The sequence below is a fragment of the Aythya fuligula genome, chromosome 2 (assembly GCF_009819795.1).
Source record: "Aythya fuligula isolate bAytFul2 chromosome 2, bAytFul2.pri, whole genome shotgun sequence".
NCBI lineage: Eukaryota > Metazoa > Chordata > Aves > Anseriformes > Anatidae > Aythya > Aythya fuligula.
This window is the reverse complement of record NC_045560.1, coordinates 105572086-105592683: the sequence shown is the minus strand read 5'-3', so window position 1 is coordinate 105592683 and position 20598 is coordinate 105572086. Positions and strand designations below refer to the sequence as shown.

Here is a 20598-nt window from a genome sequence, read left to right as displayed (position 1 = left end):
ACAAGGTAGTCAGTAACGGTCATCCATTGAGGTTTGTCTAGTCTTTCTTCTGTGTTGAACTAGAAATATTTGTGTGTGTACTCATGTTCACATGAAGGACAAAAAAATGACTGGAAAAAGCCAACGTGGATTTACCAAGAGTAAAGCATGCTTGACGAACCTGACTGTTTTTTAAGCTGAAACAACTTGCTCAGTGGATGAAGGGAGAGCAGCTGATGTCAGCTATCTTGATTTTATCAAGTTGTTTAACACAGTGTACCACAGCATCCTTGCTGACAAGCTGGTAAAATACTGATTGGACAAGGTGTATAGAGAACGGGTAGAGAACTGGCTAGACTGTCGTGCTTGAGGTGGGGTGATTAACAGATCAAAAACAAAATGGTAGTCAATCATAAGTGCAGTTCCTCAGGGACTGATGTTAGGCCTGGTACTATATGCTATCTTCAAAACTACCTGGATTATATCATGGGGTTGAATGCACCCAAACAAAGTTTATGACACTGAACTGAGGGATGAGGCAAATGGGCAACCACACAGACAGGCTAAAAGAATGTCCCAACCAAAAATGCACAGGCTTAACAAAGATAAAGTCCTTCATCTGGAACAGAATGCAGCAGTAAAGGCTATGAGCAGAGTTGGTGGGGAGCTGCTCAGGTGAATACGTCCAGAGGGTTCTAGTGCACAGCAAGCTGAACGTGAGCCAGCAGTGAATGACAGCAGCAATGATGGCCATGTCCTAGGCTGCTCAGTCCAATCTACTTGTCAAGTGTCAAACCATACCTGCAATACCGTGCCCAGTTCTAGTTCTCCCCAGTTTAAGACAGACAAAATCTAGGGAGGGTACAGCAGAGAGTTGTCAGAATGATCATAGGGCTGGAGAAGCTGAAGGATGCAGGAGTTGTTCCTTGTTTATTTATGTATTTATTTATTGCTGCCTTCCAATACATACAAGGCAGTTTTAGAGAAGACAGAGGTACTGTCCTCACAAGCAGGCATGATTATAGGACAAGAAGCTATGGGCACAGTTAGTTTCAGTAAAATGTTTTTTTGGATAAGAAAAAAAATCACTGTGAGAATAGCTAATCACTGGCACAGGATGTCTTTGCTGGAAAAATCCAAGATTTAGCTTGATAGGCCCTTGGACAACTTAATCTGAGGCCCTGCTCTCACATGCCATAGGACCAGATGATCTCCTGAGGTCCCTTCCAACCTAGTTTGTTTGGTAATTCTATGATTCTCTACGATGCACATGCTCTATTTCTTCACCTTTGACAGGATCTATTACCACCAGAAGTAGGATTGCTAATGCGCCAGCCTTAACTCCATTTTAATTTCATGACCCAGCAGGAGTATGGGGGCATCTCAAATAGAGTGAACATGGTTGTGTTTATAGAACAGCATCAAACAGGAGACAGAGGTGAGCGTACAAAAACTGTGCTGGGTTACAGCTCCTCTCCAGGCTCTTACAGATGCACTATCCCTGCACTATCCCTCTTCTCCTTGCAATCCTGAACTTCACAGCTGAGCCCTCACCAAGTAGCAGGATCATCTGCTGTTCATACTAGTAAGAAGATGAAGCTCAAATGTGCTGCTAAAGGGAGAAAGGGGGTGCTCTAGAGCCAGTAGGCTACATGTGAAAACTGAGCATCTCCATCAAGGTGTTGCTCAGCAGGACTCACCGGCCCCTGGGATACCATCAGGGAGAAGCTGCCACAACCGAAGCTACTCTGCTTTCTGCCTTTGCCTGGTTTCTAATCTGGAACCTTTAGACTTCAATCTGACTTTTTAGTTCATTAATATTTGACATCTTTACTTCCTTAGTTTTCTGGTCTCCTGTCTCATTCCAAGACTTGATGTGTTCTTTAGGTTTTTGGCTCTGATGGAAATAATAAGCATTCAGAACATCAGAAAAAGGTATGCAAGGCCATAGAATGAATATTATTGAATAATAACAGCTATTTCACTCTGCTGTCCATTAATGCCTGGATGTTTATTTCAAAACTAGTAGGAATGGTAAGGATTAAAGGTAAACTACCTATACTTTAAACACTGCTTCAAAGAACTTACTTTCTTGTGGGCAAAATTTCTGTAACATCAAGTATGGAGACTTGATTCTAACAAGAAATGAAAAATGCTCTAGTGGGGTTCAACATTCCTATTTAACAAATTTTGAACTACAAAATTCAAAGAATTACCACATTCTGCTGTCTTTCTTCTCAGCCTCCACCACTATTAGTTAATTTATTGTGCAAAATTCTCAACCATACAGCTATAAAGCCCTGCTGCATGAAATCACCCCTATTCAGCTTCATAAAACCACTCCTGCTGAGTACACCAGTGCTTGCATAACCTGGAACCCAAGGCAAGGTCTTATTGACTTCAACAGGACTTAAGTGACGGTTCAGAAGCTGTGCTGAGCTGCAGCCAAGATACAGACACACTAACTTTAATTTTGAAATTGCCCTGTTATTAACTATAAAATTACCAGCCAAGACAACTAATTGTCACATTTTATTTCAACCTGAACAAATGGTTTGTAAGGACTAGGCATGAAGAAAGTGCTCATTTTGTACTTTCTACTTAGCAGACACTTTTATTTCCATTTCAAATGAAACATAAAAAAATCAACCTTTAGTTTTCAACAGGACTATCCACCTGCTCTCATACTTTACTTAAATCCTGTCTACTGCCAACAAAGAGATATTTTGTAGTATAAAAGCTAGTTTTCAGCTGCAGTTTGTGTCTCAAAGGCAAGGCATCAAATTAAGCTTTATGGGAACTAGCTGTTGGAAAGGGTTCTCATTGCTTCTGCAAAGTCAGTTGATGCATTAGAATAAGAATAAATCAGGATGTTGGGCAGAGGTCTGCAAAGTTACCCATGGGAACAGGACATCCAAACATCCTCCATTCCAATCCTAACACTAAGGCCCTATTTTTTAAATCTTGACTTGGATAAACAATGGTTATTAATTTGGTTTTACTTCTGAGACAGTAAATGGCAGCACATTTCAGATATGATTGTATATTTACATTTGATTGCAAAAGGGCATTCCTAGCCCAAGTGTAACATGAAATAAACTGATCTTGTGCTTAAAATACTTCTTATTGCCATTTAAAACTTTAACATAACTGCACACCATAAAGAACTGTTTATCAATAGCATTCAGTTTGCACCAGGATGACCAAAAAAGTACCAGAAGACCTAAGATGTAGACAGTGATTTCAGTAACACATTTGTAGCCTAAGAGACTATAAGGGACAGTGGGTGGTTTTGTTTTATCTTTCTCAGAAGAGGAAAAAAAAAAAAAGAAAACACAGTAGTAGTCATTCATATGATTACAACTTGCAGGAGTCCTTTGACTTGAATAACTCTTCCAGTTCTTCCCCTACCTGACCAGCTCTCAAACTCCTCTTAATTCAAACGATCTTAAGAAGTTTTTAAAGAGCAAAACCATAAACTAAATTGCTGTAACTCAGTTGAGTTCTGTACTATTCTTTACCATTCAACAGACAGTATGAATGGGCCCTATTCATATATTCAGTCCTATTAGTTACAACTATGAACTGAAATCTCCAGAGGCAGATTGTCTCCTCTAATTTGCAGAGGTAGAATTTCACAAGACTCAATTTTAGAACAAATCAGATCCAAAATATTAGGCAGAAGAAAAGCAAAACTTCCACTGACCTCCAAAAGTGTTTTGCAGGAGTAAGGTTCATACAGAATCCCACATAGACCAACCATACTCTTTGAAATCTCATACTTGCTGTACTTTGATAGACTGTGGTGCACACACAAAAAGCTTTCCGCTTGAAACTCAAGATTTGAAGTGGGCATTGTTTTTGTAAAATTGTTGACCAGCTGTGGGATTCAGAGACAATCTCAAGAGTATCTGTCTCAGAGAGCACTCCTACTAAAATTCAGCAGGAATTTTATCCGCAGGAGGACTCCAAGATGCTATTCACATGAGAAGGAATAAATGCCAGAGCCTACATGTCTTAAAATCTGCTTTCAGAATTTGCTGCTCAAGTATTACATGTACTTTATGTACATCTTTTTAAACTGAGTATGTATGCCTCTACACATAATTTAGTATACATGGTTTGTTCAAAACAGGTTCTGTTCACAAGATTCTTTTGAACAAAATTTCAAAGGTGAGACTTTTTACTGTACTTTAACAGCAATATTTAGAGAACTACCTTACATTAAGCAACACAGTATATCAACATTGCCATCTATCCATCTATCGGTAAGTTAGTGGTGAGTTGCTAAATGCAGAGTAACTTTGAAATCACTGGGAACTGCAAAGGCAGGTTATGTCCTTAGTCTGTAATGAATCAAATGTACCAGAAATTCACAAGCGAAAAATTGTTCCAATGAAACCTGAAATAAAACTATTTCTGGATTTAAATAATACACAATAGATTCTACCAAAAGAAACCTAATAAGAGAAAGATGAATGCTGGATCTGTGGATCCAGTCAAGGATAAACAAAATGCATATAGCTGAAAAAGGGCATAAGAAAAAGTTTGTAAAAATGGTAAATATTGCAAATCCCAGCATCTCTTTTTAATGAAATGAACTTGCAGCACTATATTACGTGCCTCAAAAATAAACATCAATTTAGGGTTATTATTTTATTTACAGCGCTCTCCTTTTTAAGAATCCATTTCTCTTCAGAGGGAAGCATTGTTCCCTTGACATAAGAAGTCCCCATGGGGGTGCCAATACTTTCTATTGCCTTTCAAGTAGCCATGGGTTTGAGAGACCTCTTCTGTTCTTCAATTAATCTGTTCTAATATTTGCTCACTCTAACCTAATTGCTTGGAAAACACCTCTAATTCAACTCGTTTCCAATTCTCAGAGACTGATTTTAGCGTCTTATGGGAATATCCATTTTAGTACACACAAGTAGTCTAAAAGAAAGAAGTGCAGGCAAGTACAATCTAGTGTGGACTCTGGTCCACAAAGGAACTTTCAGGATTCATACTGTCTCAAGACAAACAGGTCCATTTCTCTCCACAGAAAAAACACAGTAATCAACTTATACCTGTCACCAAACTTTAAGATTGTATGAAAGTTGAAAGTTGAAACTGAAAGTTGGATGAAAGCAACCCAGGTTCTGGAAATGAATTCCCTAAGATGCTAAGATCACACAGCTCCCACTAACTGCATTTCACATGTGGTTACTCCTCTGTGAATGGTTCTCATGGTTTTCTTACTAAGTTTGTGAGACATGAAGTATTAGTTACAGCTTCAGTGCTAAAATCATATTATTATCTGGAAATCTCAGTTTTCATTTAAGAAAAAAAAAAGAAAAAAAGAAAAAAAAGAAAGAAAGCACAGCTGCTGCAGCTGCAGAAAAATAAAAAATTAAACAACCCAATGCCAGAGGGCACTGGATCACAATCTTTTAAAACCTTGTGACTTCAAAAAACCTAGTCTTAAGATTTCTGGAAACTCAAGGCATGATTTTTTAATAACTCAAGCTTACAGTTCTGGAGTCATTCACCTTTAATTACTAGGCTCAACATATGTAAAACCCAAATATCAGATATCTAACTTCAGAGGTGATATATTTTGTGTGTCTTTTTAAGCATTAAACTGCTTCATTATACATTATATGAGGAAACACCCTTAAAATAACAAAATCTTAAACATTTTTACTCGTTACTACAAACTCCACTAACTCACAGTTCAGTATTTTCATTGTGGTTTACAGCACAGCTGAACCTAAACTCCAGAACTCATGTCAAACCTCAGAGGATTAAAATAAACAATGCTTAGGATCACCCTACCTTTGGGTTTATATTCCCTCTTTTCCTGGAACAGGAAGAGGTGAAAATCTACCTTTTGTCTCCTTTTTCTCTTGCTTTTAAACATAAGTGGGGATTTTCATTCAGGGTCACAGATTCAGGAGCAAAGGTTTTCAGAAATTTTTTCTCTCTCTGCGATAAAATTTCAAATCTCTGTCTTGTCTCACGGTATCCTGTGCCAGCCTGTATCCCACTGCAGTTCTGCTAGACAACAAGCCCTATGTGTTTGCTTTCCATTTGATAGCCTACATTGCACTATACTGATACTGGCTTTCTAAATCACAGTAAACATTAATGATCTGCCATTGCATTCATTATTTAAGAAGAATATCCATGTAAAAGCTTCTATCAGACTCTTGAAGACACCTATCAAAAAGCCTGAACTCAAGCTTGCACTTGTCTCTTTCCCTGAATTTTCTTGAATGTTTGCTTGTCTGTGAGGAATTACCTGCACTGGTCAGTCTCACAATCATTAGCACTAAAGAGAGAAGGAAATCACACTTACAATGGGCTCTTGTAGCCAAAGGCGGATTAGAGTTGCGAGGGTGTAGTACATCACCAGCAGTAAGATTGGATTAGCATGGTGATACCAATGCAACTCTTGATTTTTGATGATCATCCAAGTGCTTGAGCAGTTTGTCTGAGTAAGAGAAGTTACACCAAACAACCTGTGGATATGAAAAAAAACACCAATGAAGTTAGAGAACAAATATCAAAACTTATATTGCTTAAGAATATTTTTGCTTACTTACAATACTGATTGTCCTGTTTAGATCTTATCTAAAACACAGTGAATATTTTCATTCCACAATATTTAGTGAAAAGGAATGGTCTTTTGCACTTAGTTTTCAACATAAAACATGGGAGTATAATATTATTGCACCTATCATGTCCAATGTAAAAACTTTAAATGACCCGAGCCCTTTTAGCTCAGAGCTACAGAAAATGGGGAGAGAGAATCTAGATGTATGACCATTTGGCAAATCACAGTAACATGGCATTTCAAAGTGATTTAGTAAACTGACATACAATGCCATTCCACACGCTCTGCCAGCACAGAGCTGTAAAGCACATGTCCTTAGCACATTGAACAGTTTACTGAAAATTAAAAAAGAAAAAAAAAAAACTATTAAAAATTGCTGTCTAATTATAGAAAAAACTTATAGACATATAGAGCTCCACTGAATTAATGGCTTTTGTGAACAATGGAAAACATTTGGCAAAGCAATTGCTCTGAATGATCATATCATTGAGGAAAAAAAAAAGATGAAAAATTAATTCCATAATTAATGTAGTTGCAGAATTAATGATATATTTGACTATTTCTTGAAAAACTAGGATTTCACCAAGTAAGAAACTCATGCCAAAAAAAAACACACTTAATTAAAAACAAACAAACAACAACAAAAACAAAATCAACAGACAAACCACAACATTTTTAATTTAAGACAAGATATTAGATGCTTTATACCTGAAACAAAACCAGTAGGAAGTCATCGTTAAATTTTTTTTTGGTCTTAAATATTTTGCAGAAATCCAGAGCTAGTTCATAACATTACCACAGCACATATCAGTATTCATTATATCAGTTTGTTTGTTTGTTTGTTTTATTGATAAGCTTCTTCTACAATGTGTATGAGAGTTAGAGTTTTTGATTTTTAGAAGAAATAGATTTCATCTAAATGATGGTTAAGGAGAATCATTTATTGAAAGAACAAAAACCCCAAACTCTGCTAATTCTAAAAGAGTAAAACAAATATATTAAAAAAAATACATATATTTATTTCATTTGTTTGTTTACTTGTTTTCTTGCTAGGGGATTTAATCATGAATAGTATACGTCTAAAAGATTACTTCTTTTACTTACTAGAATCCAACACAAAAGGGTGAATGAATACAATTAGTATGATATTCAACAGAGATCTACTGCCTGAAATCTGCCTTTTCAATGCTGTAAAGTGAAAATCAAGTGAAAATGAATGGGTTATGCCTGTTCATTCACTGGGGATTAGTGGCAAGGGTATAATACCATTAACTGCCAGAACTAGTGTTTTATTAAACAATTGATCAGAACTCACTTCTCACTCTGATTGTCAACATGAGCCAAAGACTATAAATTGAGTAATTCTCAGAGTTTTTGGGTGGATCCAAGGTTGGAAAAAAAAAAAAAAAAAAAAAAAAAAAAAAAAGATTCTGCATACAAAATGAAATGTTGTAATTTAAAGGGGAGCTGTGTAGAATCCAAGCAAATTCAGAGCCAGTGTTACAGTTTGGCTCCATCTGGCCAAAATACATGCTGAACTGTATTCTGTTCATATTTCTAACAGCATAGGGGAACATCTTGTTTTATCTACTTTCCTCTGCCATCTGACTTGAAAGTTTTCCCCATCAGTGATCAGGGTTGTTGAGCTCTATTAGTTTCATCTTCTACCTCTATTTAATAATGCATTCTTTCATCTCTGCTTCATTTTAATATTTTCTGTGTAAGCACAGTATGAATTACCCTACTTCTGTTTCATAAATGTCTCAGAATCAGAGTGCAATTCAATTCTTACTGAAGTGAAAAGTCTTTCCATTGCCAGTAAATGCTGAGTATTTCCTACAGAAATAGGGAAAAACAGATCTGAACCCTTCTGCCAGGCAGACCTGATCTTATTATCACATATTCCATTCTGCTGTATAATGTACTATAAAGTCTCAAAAACTTTTGTTTTCCTTTCATCTCCACTGAAGAAGCATTCCACATGATCTTACCAGTCAGGAAAATTTATTAAATTTCAGTTAAATCCTCATTCTCTTAGTTTAATCTGTTTACTTCAAATAATCCATACTTTCTACAATGGGGCTTAATTCTGCTCCAATCTGGTCCTGCATTCACCAAATACCAACAAGTTATAACATACCTCTTCCCTCTTAGCTGTGACCTTATCCACAGTATATCTATTTATCTCATAAATCTTGAACCTAGAAAAACTGCTGCTCGTTTCTGAGGTCTTCTGAGTTTTTGAGAATTGTTAGTCACAAAGGTACTCAACACAACATTTCCCATGAACCAAATTCAATACACTCTGAAGTCTTGGGAATGCTCATTCTGTCTAGGCCTTCAGTAAGGCTACAAGTTGCTACTCATTCAATATTTATGCTTGAAAATTATCGTCAATGAGAATTGCTGGCACAGAACATTAATCAAAGACATACAGTCATCTTCTCTTATTTAAAGCTTTTAAACACACAGGAATAACTGCTGTAAAACTTGTAAGAATTTATAGTATGCAAAACTTATTAGGGCGTTTTCCAGTTCTGCATACTTAATTCCACAAAGATGTCATTATTCTCAGTTGTAATCAGGATCAGCTATATTTGCCTCCAGCTCTGATCTTAGTGTGACTTTGTCTTAGTCAACATATATGAATGCCATTAGTAAACCCAAAATGAGTCCTAGGTGAGAGAAACTGGATTCCAAACAAGACAAGAATGTCTGGATACAGAAGACAAAACAAATACATGAAGACCTTTTGCTAGTGGAAATTGTTTACCCTTCAAAAGTCTGCATTTAACTTCATGAACAAATAGAGTTTTGTCAGATGCAATAAATTCACTTTTCTATTCTTGCAAAGAAGCAAAAATTGTGTTTTTCAAAGTCCTCATCAGTATTCTGAAAAATGCATTTTATTTAAAAACATAGCAGAAATCATTTGGAAATTTTTAGAAACTATAAAGGGCCAAAAGGAACTAAAATGTCTGACTGAGGCATGCTCTGAATTAGCATGTGAAAAGCAGTTCTTAAAAGGGTGATATCTATCTATCTATTCAATTCCTACTCCACTCACTCATTTTCCCAGCAAAGCTTCCTATTGAATCTGTGAATCACCCTTCTGGCAGGCACACTTTGATCATCTGTGACTTTCTGACAAAGCTGTAAACTATGACCATAAAAACAAACAAACAAACAAACAAAAACAAACAAACAAACAAAACACAACCACAACTAACCAAACAACAACAACACACACACAAAAATACAACGCTAAAAAACTTTTGATATCTAACAAAAATCAGAAGAGTAATTCCAATTTTATTTGAAAACAGAAAAAAAATTACTTTTGTACTCAGACAGTTGACCTAAAGGGCTGTCAAAGCACCACATTTTATTATTCTATTATGCAGATTGCTAAAATCTCCCCAGCATGCATTAGTTTAGTATTACATTAATATAGAAAAATTGACAGTAATAGTAAGTTGTTGTGTAAAGTGTGAACATATATGATTATATTAACAAATCAAATTAAATGTATCTCTCATATACAGAATTATCAAACAGAATAAATACAGATCTGTTCAGTCTGTGAATTTTGCCCCCTGTAAAAATGGGGTGGAATATTTTTTTTTTTGTAAAAATATATCTGTCAGTTTGGATTCTGGATGAACTGGTATTTTAGGAGTTGACTTCAGACCAGGATTTGTCTTGTAATTTCCAAGGCCAGGATGGGAAGTAATAATTCTGACTTCCTGCATAAAATAGGACACACCATAATTCTTATACTGTACAAATAATTTGTGGTTGGATTAAAGTTTATAGTTAAGAAAGGCATCCAATCTCAGTTTCAAGTGATACCAGATCTTTTATTGCCATACTATTTCCTATAGCATTTAGTCTCTATAATAGTTTTGTCTAGATGAGCTTTCCAGTTGCTACATCTTCCTACAATTCTGTGTACTACTTTACATACTACTTTTCACACTACTTTTAACTACACAACAGGACAGAAGTCATTTTCCTGTATCTTCTCTGAGCTTCCCAGTTTACAGCAACCTCATACAACAAGTCAGAACATCTACAGTCCACCTCCATCACACTGCACAGCTTTCACCTGTTTGCATGGCCTAGGGGTTGTACTTGGACACCAGCCAGATATCAGAGTTGAAGCCCATATTCGCATATTCACCTAAATACATTCAGGCTTCTTTGGACAGTTTAATGTCAATTAGGAAATAGCTGAAAGCTATTTTATTGCTACAATATTAGACCTGAAGTTTCTGAACTGGTCATTGCAAAACCTTTATGCACTTATACACAAAACAAAACAAGCAAGCAAGCAAAGAAAAATCAAGGACAATTAAGCTTTCTTTATTTCCTCCTAACTAACAGCTGTTACCTCTCGTCTCTTTTGTCTTCACAACATGCTAGCCAATTCTATAAAAATGACACTAAGTTCCTCTGAATTTTCTGAAAATGGCTCACTGGTAAGACAATGTGATGGAGGTGGAGGTGAAGATGGAGGTGGAGATGGAGAGAGAAGAACAGAATCCCAAAATGTGACAGGCTTTGGAGGCAGACAAAGAACTCCCAAATACACGGTTACCAATGTTCACCTCAACTGTTTGGAGATTCAGAAAATATAATTTGAACAAAATGAATGTAATATCTTGGTGATTTCTTTAACTTGTATGAAAGACCTTTGGAATAGACTGTAGTGAAATTCTGACTGAGCTTAGCAGCTGTTTCTTTTAAGGGCTGGGAACAAAAATTACATAAATAATGTCACTTTAGTGACAGAAGCAAGTGCCTTGCATACAATAGTTATGAATATGCATCAAAATATATCAATATAACAAAAACATTCATGTTCTCTGGAGAAAGCCTCTAGGTAATAACTTACAGTGTTTTACAGACTCTACTCTGACTCACTAAGCGGAAGCAAAAGACATACAACAGCTTTTCTCATGAGCCCAACCTAACCCATGACAATGTGCAAAACGCACATTAAAAAAATCATTAAGAACTTTCAGTCAAAGAAGACAAGTGATTCACGGTGGCAGGAAAATGTCTCTTATCATGTCCTGTTGATTATGCTTCCTCTGAAGGTTCTAAGAGGGCAGTGGATTCTCAATTTCACTAGAGCCTGCTGAACCTCTGTGGAGTAATTGCAAGTACTCATGAGTCTGTACATTGCTTTGGTTTTAGTTCTCATATATTCTAGCTGGACTTGATGTATGTTGACATAAATTGGTCGATTTTGCTCTCAGTTAATTGCCTTCATTGCAAACATAAAAAAGCATAAACCCATATTCAGATTTTTCAAGCATTTTCCTAAACACCACCTATTACAAATCATTCTGGTCAGAAACACAAGGCTATGTCATTAAATTAACTGCATATGTTAATATCATGACAAAGTTTTAAATGCTTCTCATTCATGAAAACTAAGGAAAGGAAACAGGATTTTCTGATATCCTAAAAAATTGTAAAAGACTGGAGATAAGAAAGAAACAAACCAGGTGTTCTCCTAATACACTCAACTTTTTGTTCACATTCTTAAACATTATTTTTTCAAGGTGATAGGGCCAAAAAAACCAGAGTGAAACTGATTGACTGGGAGGGGAAAAGGAAGAAAGGAAATCTGGACAGCTATTGCATGCAATAGGACATCATCTGTTAGATGCCAGAAACCATTGTTTCCGTAGAAGGCAAAGGCAGGATGTCTGAAATCCTGGACCAAATGTGATTCCGCTATCTTTTGTCAAGGGAAGCAATTACAATGTGCATTTTTATTGAGAATTGTGTATTTGTTTTAATTAGCACATAAATGTATCTATTAAAGCAGGAACTATCTGGATGATTTAGGCATGAGTGTCAAGTGTTGTAATGCTCTTTTTAAAGATAACCATGAAAATTTCCTTAAGGTTGCTAAATGTAATGTAGTTTTAGTGGGTTGGCTGCTTGCTTGTTTGCTGGTTTTGTTTTTGTTTGTTTAGTTGTTTGGTTGTTTTTTTTTTTTTTTAATTATTATTATTTTTTAGGTGGCATTGATTTGGAAATTCAAGATCTAATATTTTAGCAGCACTACACCATTGATTTTAGTGTGAAGTTACAACATTGAGAATACAAGCACGTTATGATCTCACCTCCATAGTTGCTTTGTCAATGGGGAAGAGAAAGGTACAGAGACCTGAAAAGAATAGAATAGATCTGAATATAAATTCTATTCTAAACTCTCTCATGCAGAGCTGCTACTATGTGTATGTATACTGCACCATGAGTTATGCATACTACAATATAAGATTTAACTTGTACTATAATATAAAATCAAGATGGAATTTGGGAATGGAAAAAATGTATGTTTTTAATATTGTGCTAAGAACAGTAACACACACAGAATTTTGTTTAAAATTATAAAATTACAGATGATAGTTTATAATTTTCAAGACACGTTCATATGTATTTCAAGCCTTCTTCATCCAAATATTCCTGTTATTGTGCTCAACATTTTAACATTTGCTCTTTATCCACAATAAACTGGATGTACATTACAAATACTGACTGATTTAAGCAGGAAAGATTACTTCACAGGACTTGCTTCCTGTTTCAGGAAAAGATTTACCATAGACTAATAAAATAAAACAATGATGCAAGTCTGCAACTCTATTTGACATGGTAGCAGGCTGGAAATTAAATCCAGAACAGGGCAATGAAGATTACAGTTTGAAGAAAATGTCTGCACCAAGCCACTTCAGGAGCTGTATTTCCTGATTTAGTATTTATGATTACAGGAATTTTTGCTATAGCCAGTACTGAATGGTTATTCACAGCAATGGCATCAGAGACTTCTGCTGTGCTGGTCTGGATTTGGGAAATCCATCTTAGTAGAACTTCGGTTGTAGAATTTCTGTTTGGTTTTACGAACTGTCTGAAACTTTATATCATCTGGCTATCTGTTATTTTATACTTACTGCACTCTCCTCATAAGACAAGGGAATGCTGACTGGGGCTGGGGTAGGAGAACAGACTATCAAGACTGATTGCCATTTGAATTACTGAGCCCTAAAATGGATATGCTAAAAGTGGCCAACCAAGAAAAAAAAAGGAGAGATGAAGAAGAAAAGAAGAAGGGGAAAGAGAAGAAGAAAGGGAAGAGAGGAGGGGAGGAAAGAGGAGAGAAAAGAGGAGAGGAGAGGAAAGAGGAGAGGAAAGAGGAGAGGAAAGAGGAGAGGAAAGAGGAGAGGAAAGAGGAGAGGAAAGAGGAGAGGAAAGAGGAGAGGAAAGAGGAGAGGAGAGGAGAGGAGAGGAGAGGAGAGGAGAGGAGAGGAGAGGAGAGGAGAGGAGAGGAGAGGAGAGGAGAGGAGAGGAGAGGAGAGGAGAGGAGAGGAGAGGAGAGGAGAGGAGAGGAGAGGAGAGGAGAGGAGAGGAGAGGAGAGGAGAGGAGAGGAGAGGAGAGGAGAGGAGAGGAGAGGAGAGGAGAGGAGAGGAGAGGAGAGGAGAGGAGAGGAGAGGAGAGGAGAGGAGAGGAGAGGAGAGGATGAACAACTGCTTTTTTGTTTGTTTGTTTGTTTGTTTTAAAAAAGAGAGAAAAATGGAACAACAGTAAATTCCTAGAAATGGTGAAAAAAGTCACCTTTTGGGGGGTAATGGTATAGAAATTTTCTTTTTCTGGGGGAAAGAAGATGAAGATACAAGGATAAAAGGCAAAACATCATGTTTCACAAGCCAGGCTTGACATTAGGGATTAATGAAGAAGAATACTTAAAATACAGAAAGGAATGTATCCTAAATGCTAAGCAATGCTTGAAGAGTGAACTTTTTTTCAAGATTTGACTTAAAGGAGATACATACTCCCATCAAATTTGTAAATACCCTGGGTTGAAGAAGGGGGAGAGTAGTGGAAATAAAAATAAATAAATAAATTAGAAAACAACAAAAACAAAATACCAAAACAACAACAATAACAAAGATTTTTTTTTTTAAAAAAAGGAAAAAAAAAAAAAAAAAAAAGAAGAAGAAAATATACCCACCACTCTAACACAGACTTTCTAAATGTCAGCAGATTCCTGTTCTCTCAAGCTGTCCTGTTGAGTTTTTTGTGTTTGGATGGCAAAGCTACACACAAGTTTTGATCAATAAAATTATACCCATAAGGTCTGTTAAGAGAACCCTGTGAGCCATCACCGTCCCCCAGCCAGTACCTCATTTGGCTGTATGCTGAAAGAAATACATGCTGTTGGAAAGGACTGAGCCAGTCCTGTGGTACCTCCAGGTCTATCCTTGCCTTCCAGAAGCTGGTTACTCTCTAGGATACATGCCAGGAATTAAGACTACAGTGGGGCTCATGAACACTGATACAACACTTTTAAAGAAATAGCAAAATACAGGGAGGAAAGAGTTGGCAAAGTTGGATGAAGTACATTAAGAATCCCAAAGAATTAGGGTTAAGATGAATGAGAGGCATTTAGCCTCACATGTATTTTTTTAATGGAAAAAAAAAGAATGAACAGGAAAACTGGCATTTATCTTTCCACATTGTGTTATACGTAAGAATTCACAGAGATGGAGCTGATCTTCCACTCCTTCTCCTCAGCTTAGTAGGACAACTATGTAGGGAGATACCGCAGACATAGATTTCAGTACACAGCTGTGTGCAACTTATTAAATTTATCCACTTCTGAGTAATACAAGCTTTAAAAAGCATTGCAATATTTTTAGTGCTTAAAAGACCTAGACCCTGCTTTGGTTCAGACTTGGATAATTCAGAACGGGCTAAATGGAACTGTGCCATCTTAACAATAACAAAATAAAATAAAATAAAATAAAAAAAATCTGATTGTTTGGGTTGAGAAGAATCATGATAAATTTCAGCTTAACAGTTAATAAACTTTTTGGAAATATCTGAAAACATAGACTGACTGGAAGTGCTTTCCTTCAGAGTGTTGCTATCACAACACTATAATACAGGCATATATACAGTGAATATAGGCTTGGTGGGTAAGTAGATCATTCTAACTTTTGTTTTAATGTCATCATATTTCTATAGCTCTTTAGCAGATGTCTATGCATTTATTTTCTACCAAGTCTTGGTTTCCATAGCTTCTATTGGATCAAAGCTTTTCTGGCAATGACAAAACCAGCCCTGGTATATCTCCCACCCTCTTCTGAACATCAGTGACTTTTCTTTTAAAGGAAAACTAATTTCAAACACACAGCTATTGCATGAGAAACCTCATAAAAAAAAAAAAAAAAAAAAAAAGTAATTTAAAACTTGTGTGCTAATATCATGCATATAATGAAGACAGAGAAAAATTATGAGCCATTAATCCAGGAAGCTGCAGAGGAGAAAGGATAGCTTTAAGGGTTGTGAATTATATAAAAGCTTGCAAAAACTCCAAATACAACACAAATCTTTATTCTGAGGAAAAAAAAATAATAAAAAAAAAGAACATATAAACAGCAACAATAAAATCACTTTGCTCTCAAGTGAATTAACAACTTTAAAACAGGATGTTAAATCGTATCTGTTACAAAACCTGTTTTTTAAAGTAACCAGATAATGGAATTTTCTCTGAGACTATGTGACTGGAAGCTGTTAAGGACTGGACATCCATTAAAAATGACTGAACTTCAGACTTTTAAATACTTCATATATCTGAAATAAAGCAGCTGCCCTAAGAGGAATTTAAATCTGAGCATAAGGATTTGTGAAATATACCACATTTCATCCAGTAATTGAGCTTTGTAGTGACCTCTATTCCAAAAGCTCATAGTGTGCTTTCATTGCCTTAGAGGCAATAATTCCCCACTGTTATCACTAATAGTAGATGTGGGTCTACTAATGCCTTGTTACTTAGACAAAGTCTATCTTCAAAAGCCTGGCATGAAGAAGATTTATCAGTGGTTTTCCTCTCTGGATCCTCAGACAGTTTCATTAGCTCTGTTCAGTAGAGCTCTGAATTTCTGGTGAGCGTTAATCTTGATCTTGACCTTTTCAGTACATCAGTAAACTAGAAAAGCAGTGATGTTGCTTTAGTCTTTGGGGACATCTGCTGGGACTTACAGAGGTGAACATCTGCTGAGGAAATACCCTGAAGTAGCATCCCCAGTATCTTTTCCCAGTTCTTTAATCCCAACCTGACAGCTGAGTTGCCATCAGAGGGAGGACAACCACGTAGGATGGCAAGGAAGGAGGACAGCCTGCTCCCAAAACTCAGACAGGTACTGCAGCCCACAGACAGCCTTCTTGTCCTAAGTTCAGATGCTGGAAGAAGGATGCATTTGTGCAGCTAGACCTTTGAGCATAATGTTTCAGCAGGAATCATTTAGGAAAAGCACACCATGCTCCAACAGCCCTGGTGAGCATCAGCATTTAGCAGGGTGGTGCTACCTGGCCAGAGCATGCTAGTGACCTAGTACAACAACCAACTATGCAACCAACTGCCAGCTTAAGAGATTTACTGTCAGCTCTTAGAATAATGTATGCAGAAGAACAGAAAATGTTTCAAAATGTAGCTCCACACATTTCAACTTTGGGGCAATTTGGTCTGTGATCTAGGAACCTAAGGACAGAGACTGCAGCCAACAACTCTGAGTTTGAGTCCAAGCTCTGACTATCTGGGGGGGGTTATGCAATTCATCTAACTTTTCTGTCCAGGAATTTTTCCACCTCTGAAAGGGAAGGATGATACTTTTCAGTCACATTGGGACAGTCTTCTAGGTTCAGTGATGCATGAAGAGGATAAAGAGATTTTCCACTTACTCAGTTGGCAGTGAAACAGATTGGAAAAAAAAAAAAAAAAAAAAAGTGATTGAGACCCAAATTAAGAGACTCTGCAGTAGAAAATATGAGCAAAGAAGATAGTCTTTTTTTCTTTTCTTTTCTTTTTTTTTTTTAAGCAAATATCCTAAGGGAGAAATATTAATTGTGATTCCCACTTATTTTTGGAAAGGAAAAAAGGGAAGGGAAGGGAAGGGAAGGGAAGGGAAGGGAAGGGAAGGGAAGGGAAGGGAAGGGAAGGGAAGGGAAGGGAAGGGAAGGGAAGGGAAGGGAAGGGAAGGGAAGGGAAGGGAAGGGAAGGGAAGGGAAGGGAAGGGAAGGGAAGGGAAGGGAAGGGAAGGGAAGGGAAGGGAAGGGAAAAGAGCAAGGTATGGGAAGGAAGATAAAGGGATAATAAGCAATAAGGCATGGAAAAATACCTAATTAACTAATTGTGCAACCAAAACTGTATAACATAGCCATTTTAAAAGCAGTTGTAAACTGTACCTCATCGGTTCAGTTTTTGTCTTTAAGTTACCACCTTCAGCTAAATGAATATAAGCAAGAGATGAATTGCTTCCACTCTGAGTACTCAGTGTACCTGTTGAAAACTGCCTCTTGTGCAGACAAGGACTGAGTCCCGTGTGTGTTTGACTGAGATTAGTCAGGACTGCATTTTGTACTACCTCTGAGGAATGTGGGATGATTCCTTTGCAAACGTTTATAAATTGAGCTGAAAACACAAAGAGCTACTATATAAGTGCTAAATATCTATCATCATAATTCCAGGGCATGCCAGAGCATGAAAATAAAGGCTGGCAGACAGACCTCAGGAAAACAGTAAAGACAGGCTTGTAGTGCCAAGAGAAGCTGACCTGCTAATGCCACAAAGCAGTAACAACCTGAAAACCTGAATCTGGTAGGAGGGGAGTTCTTACATTTCTGTTATCTTTCTGACCTTTTTTTTTTTTTTTTTTTTCCCAGGCATTTTATCAGTGTTTATATTAGGCAGACCTGTGCTCTTTCAGAGAAAATAAAATTAAAGGGTCACCTCTTCACAGGCATCTCTTACATGTCCACACAGGGACACGTGGACAGGCAGGGAACATACCCTGTGACAGTCAGAGAACCTGTATCCAAACATAAGAATGAAAATCATAAGATGCATGGTGTGTAAGGTGAAATCCATCTCTTGCTGACTGTGAGCAGGGCTTCTTTTAGTGCAGAGGTGTGTTGGGCCCAAGTTGTCTGAGTGAGTGCAGAAGTGGGAAGACTCTGTGATGAGTTATTGCATACCCAGTTCATTCAAACAGGTAAATTTATCATGGCACAGTGGCACTTGCAAAGTCGTTCTCACCTCTCTCCATTCCTTTTACCTGAATGTCTCAATGAATCTGAAGAAGTAGGCACCTTCTGCTCTTCTCACATTAAAGCACTGCTATCTGGGGGCAGAAGACAGCAAAGAAGTGGCACCTTGCCAGCATTATGTCATGCAATGGTGACTGATTTTATGTTTGCAGTGTAAGTTCAGTTTCCGGATACAGTACACGTTGTTGGGAATGCCAAGACTCCCCCCCCTGTGCTAACAAGAACCACCTGCAACAAGGGAAAACCAGTCTCTCCTGTGTGCAGAAAGTTGTTTTTAAAAGCACATCACCTGGTTTACATCTCTTGGTGACTTAGCATGTCTTTTGGTTTGCATCCCTTTCCTAGACAAGGGGAAGATAGAGAGAAGTCAATCACCTGTCGTGCAACACCGGTACCCTGAATAAAATTGTGCCTGCTGAATTTGGCACTTGGTGTGGGGTGAGAGCTATGGTGAATGCCAACAGCTTCATGGTGGGAATGGAGAGCCACACAGACTGCCAGAGAAATTTCTGCAGTCTACTTACTAATTCATCTGTTGCTTTTCCCAGAGAGTTTCAAACATGCCATAAATCCTGGCACAAACAAGAATTTGCTGATTTTAAGGAACTACAGCATGCACTAAAAAGAGATGGGTATTAATAACCAAGTGAAAATCAGCAAGGGCTACAGATTCTCCCTAGTAAAACTGATAAGTTTACACTGACTTCCCTGTTGTCACCACTGGACTTCCACCAAAACCTGAGTTAATTTTAAATCACTGCTGAGTACAACTCTGCTATAAAGCAAGTACAGCATGCACATTTATTACATGCCTACTAATGAGCAAATCTCCAAGGATATTCTTCTGAATAAGCAATGAAAGAGGTGAACTCATTTTGGAGTGCTTGTGTGGCAGACACAGAGCTGGAAATCCCACAGGAGTGAGCAGGTTTACAGTACCTCCAAGGCTTTCTTGCTACACCTGACAGGGAACACCCAGTACTGATGGGAGTTGTTCTCCCATTGCATTTGGATTTTCCAGACAGTGCTATCAGGATGGCTACCAGTGAGAAACTCAGAACAGGCAAAAATGAAATTATTATTCAGTGTTGTAAAAAGATCAATTTTAAATGAAATCCTGAGCCAGATTCACTAAATAGGACCATTTCTTGGTCAGTCACTGTTGTGGTTTAACCCGGCTGGCAGCTAACTCTGTTCTAACTGAAACCAGGACAGTCACCTTGAGCAGTCTTTGATATAAATGACACCAGCCTGTTCTAGTGAAGTGAGACACTGAGAAAGAATGAAAGAATATTAAGGTATGTTAGGAACCAGTACTTCTTCCTCTTAGGAATGAGAAATAAATGTAATGGACAAGTTTATAAGACTTCCTATGAATTTTCCAGTATTCCTCAGTTTACTTTTATAACTTGTATTTTCAGCTCTTTAGCTGCGCTGTCATTAATTCAGATAACTATTTACCAGCCCTGGCTATAGGTGTTCTGCAGAGGATAGTATTGCTAATCCATCTATTTCACAGCAGGCTGTTGTTACTAGCTATAAATAAAACTAGACTTTCCTCACTAAGTTTATGCAACTTCACTTGCAATTCTATTCACCTTCCTTGATCGGTGAGGCAGGGGTTAGACAGCCCGTTCAAAGTCTCATGGGGAATTTGCACAATCCATGTGCAAAGGGATGAAAATCTTGCAATTTCTGGTGAGAAGGGACTGAAGAGAAGTACTGCTAATTTTATCTGTTGAAGTGAATGGAATCAAGGGAGGCAACACTGTTCATGTTCATAAATTGCATTCAACAAGTAATGAAACAGCATAAAGATTATGTTAATTAGATCACTGAATAAAAAATACAGTTTTAAAACCAGTTATTGAACTATGTGAAAATGAAGCTATAGTCC

General features: G+C 37.3%; 1 protein-coding gene across 7 annotated transcripts in view; it reads right to left on the bottom strand.

The window, feature by feature from the left end:
• The window catches only part of PIEZO2 (piezo type mechanosensitive ion channel component 2), a 347735-nt gene that overhangs the window by 96090 nt on the left and 231047 nt on the right, over nucleotides 1-20598 (bottom strand). For all 7 annotated transcript variants that reach the window (XM_032182550.1, XM_032182552.1, XM_032182554.1 and 4 more), the window contains one exon: nucleotides 6320-6482. In XM_032182550.1, coding sequence (XP_032038441.1) covers nucleotides 6320-6482 — 163 coding nt within the window. The remainder of the gene's footprint in view (nucleotides 1-6319; nucleotides 6483-20598) is intronic.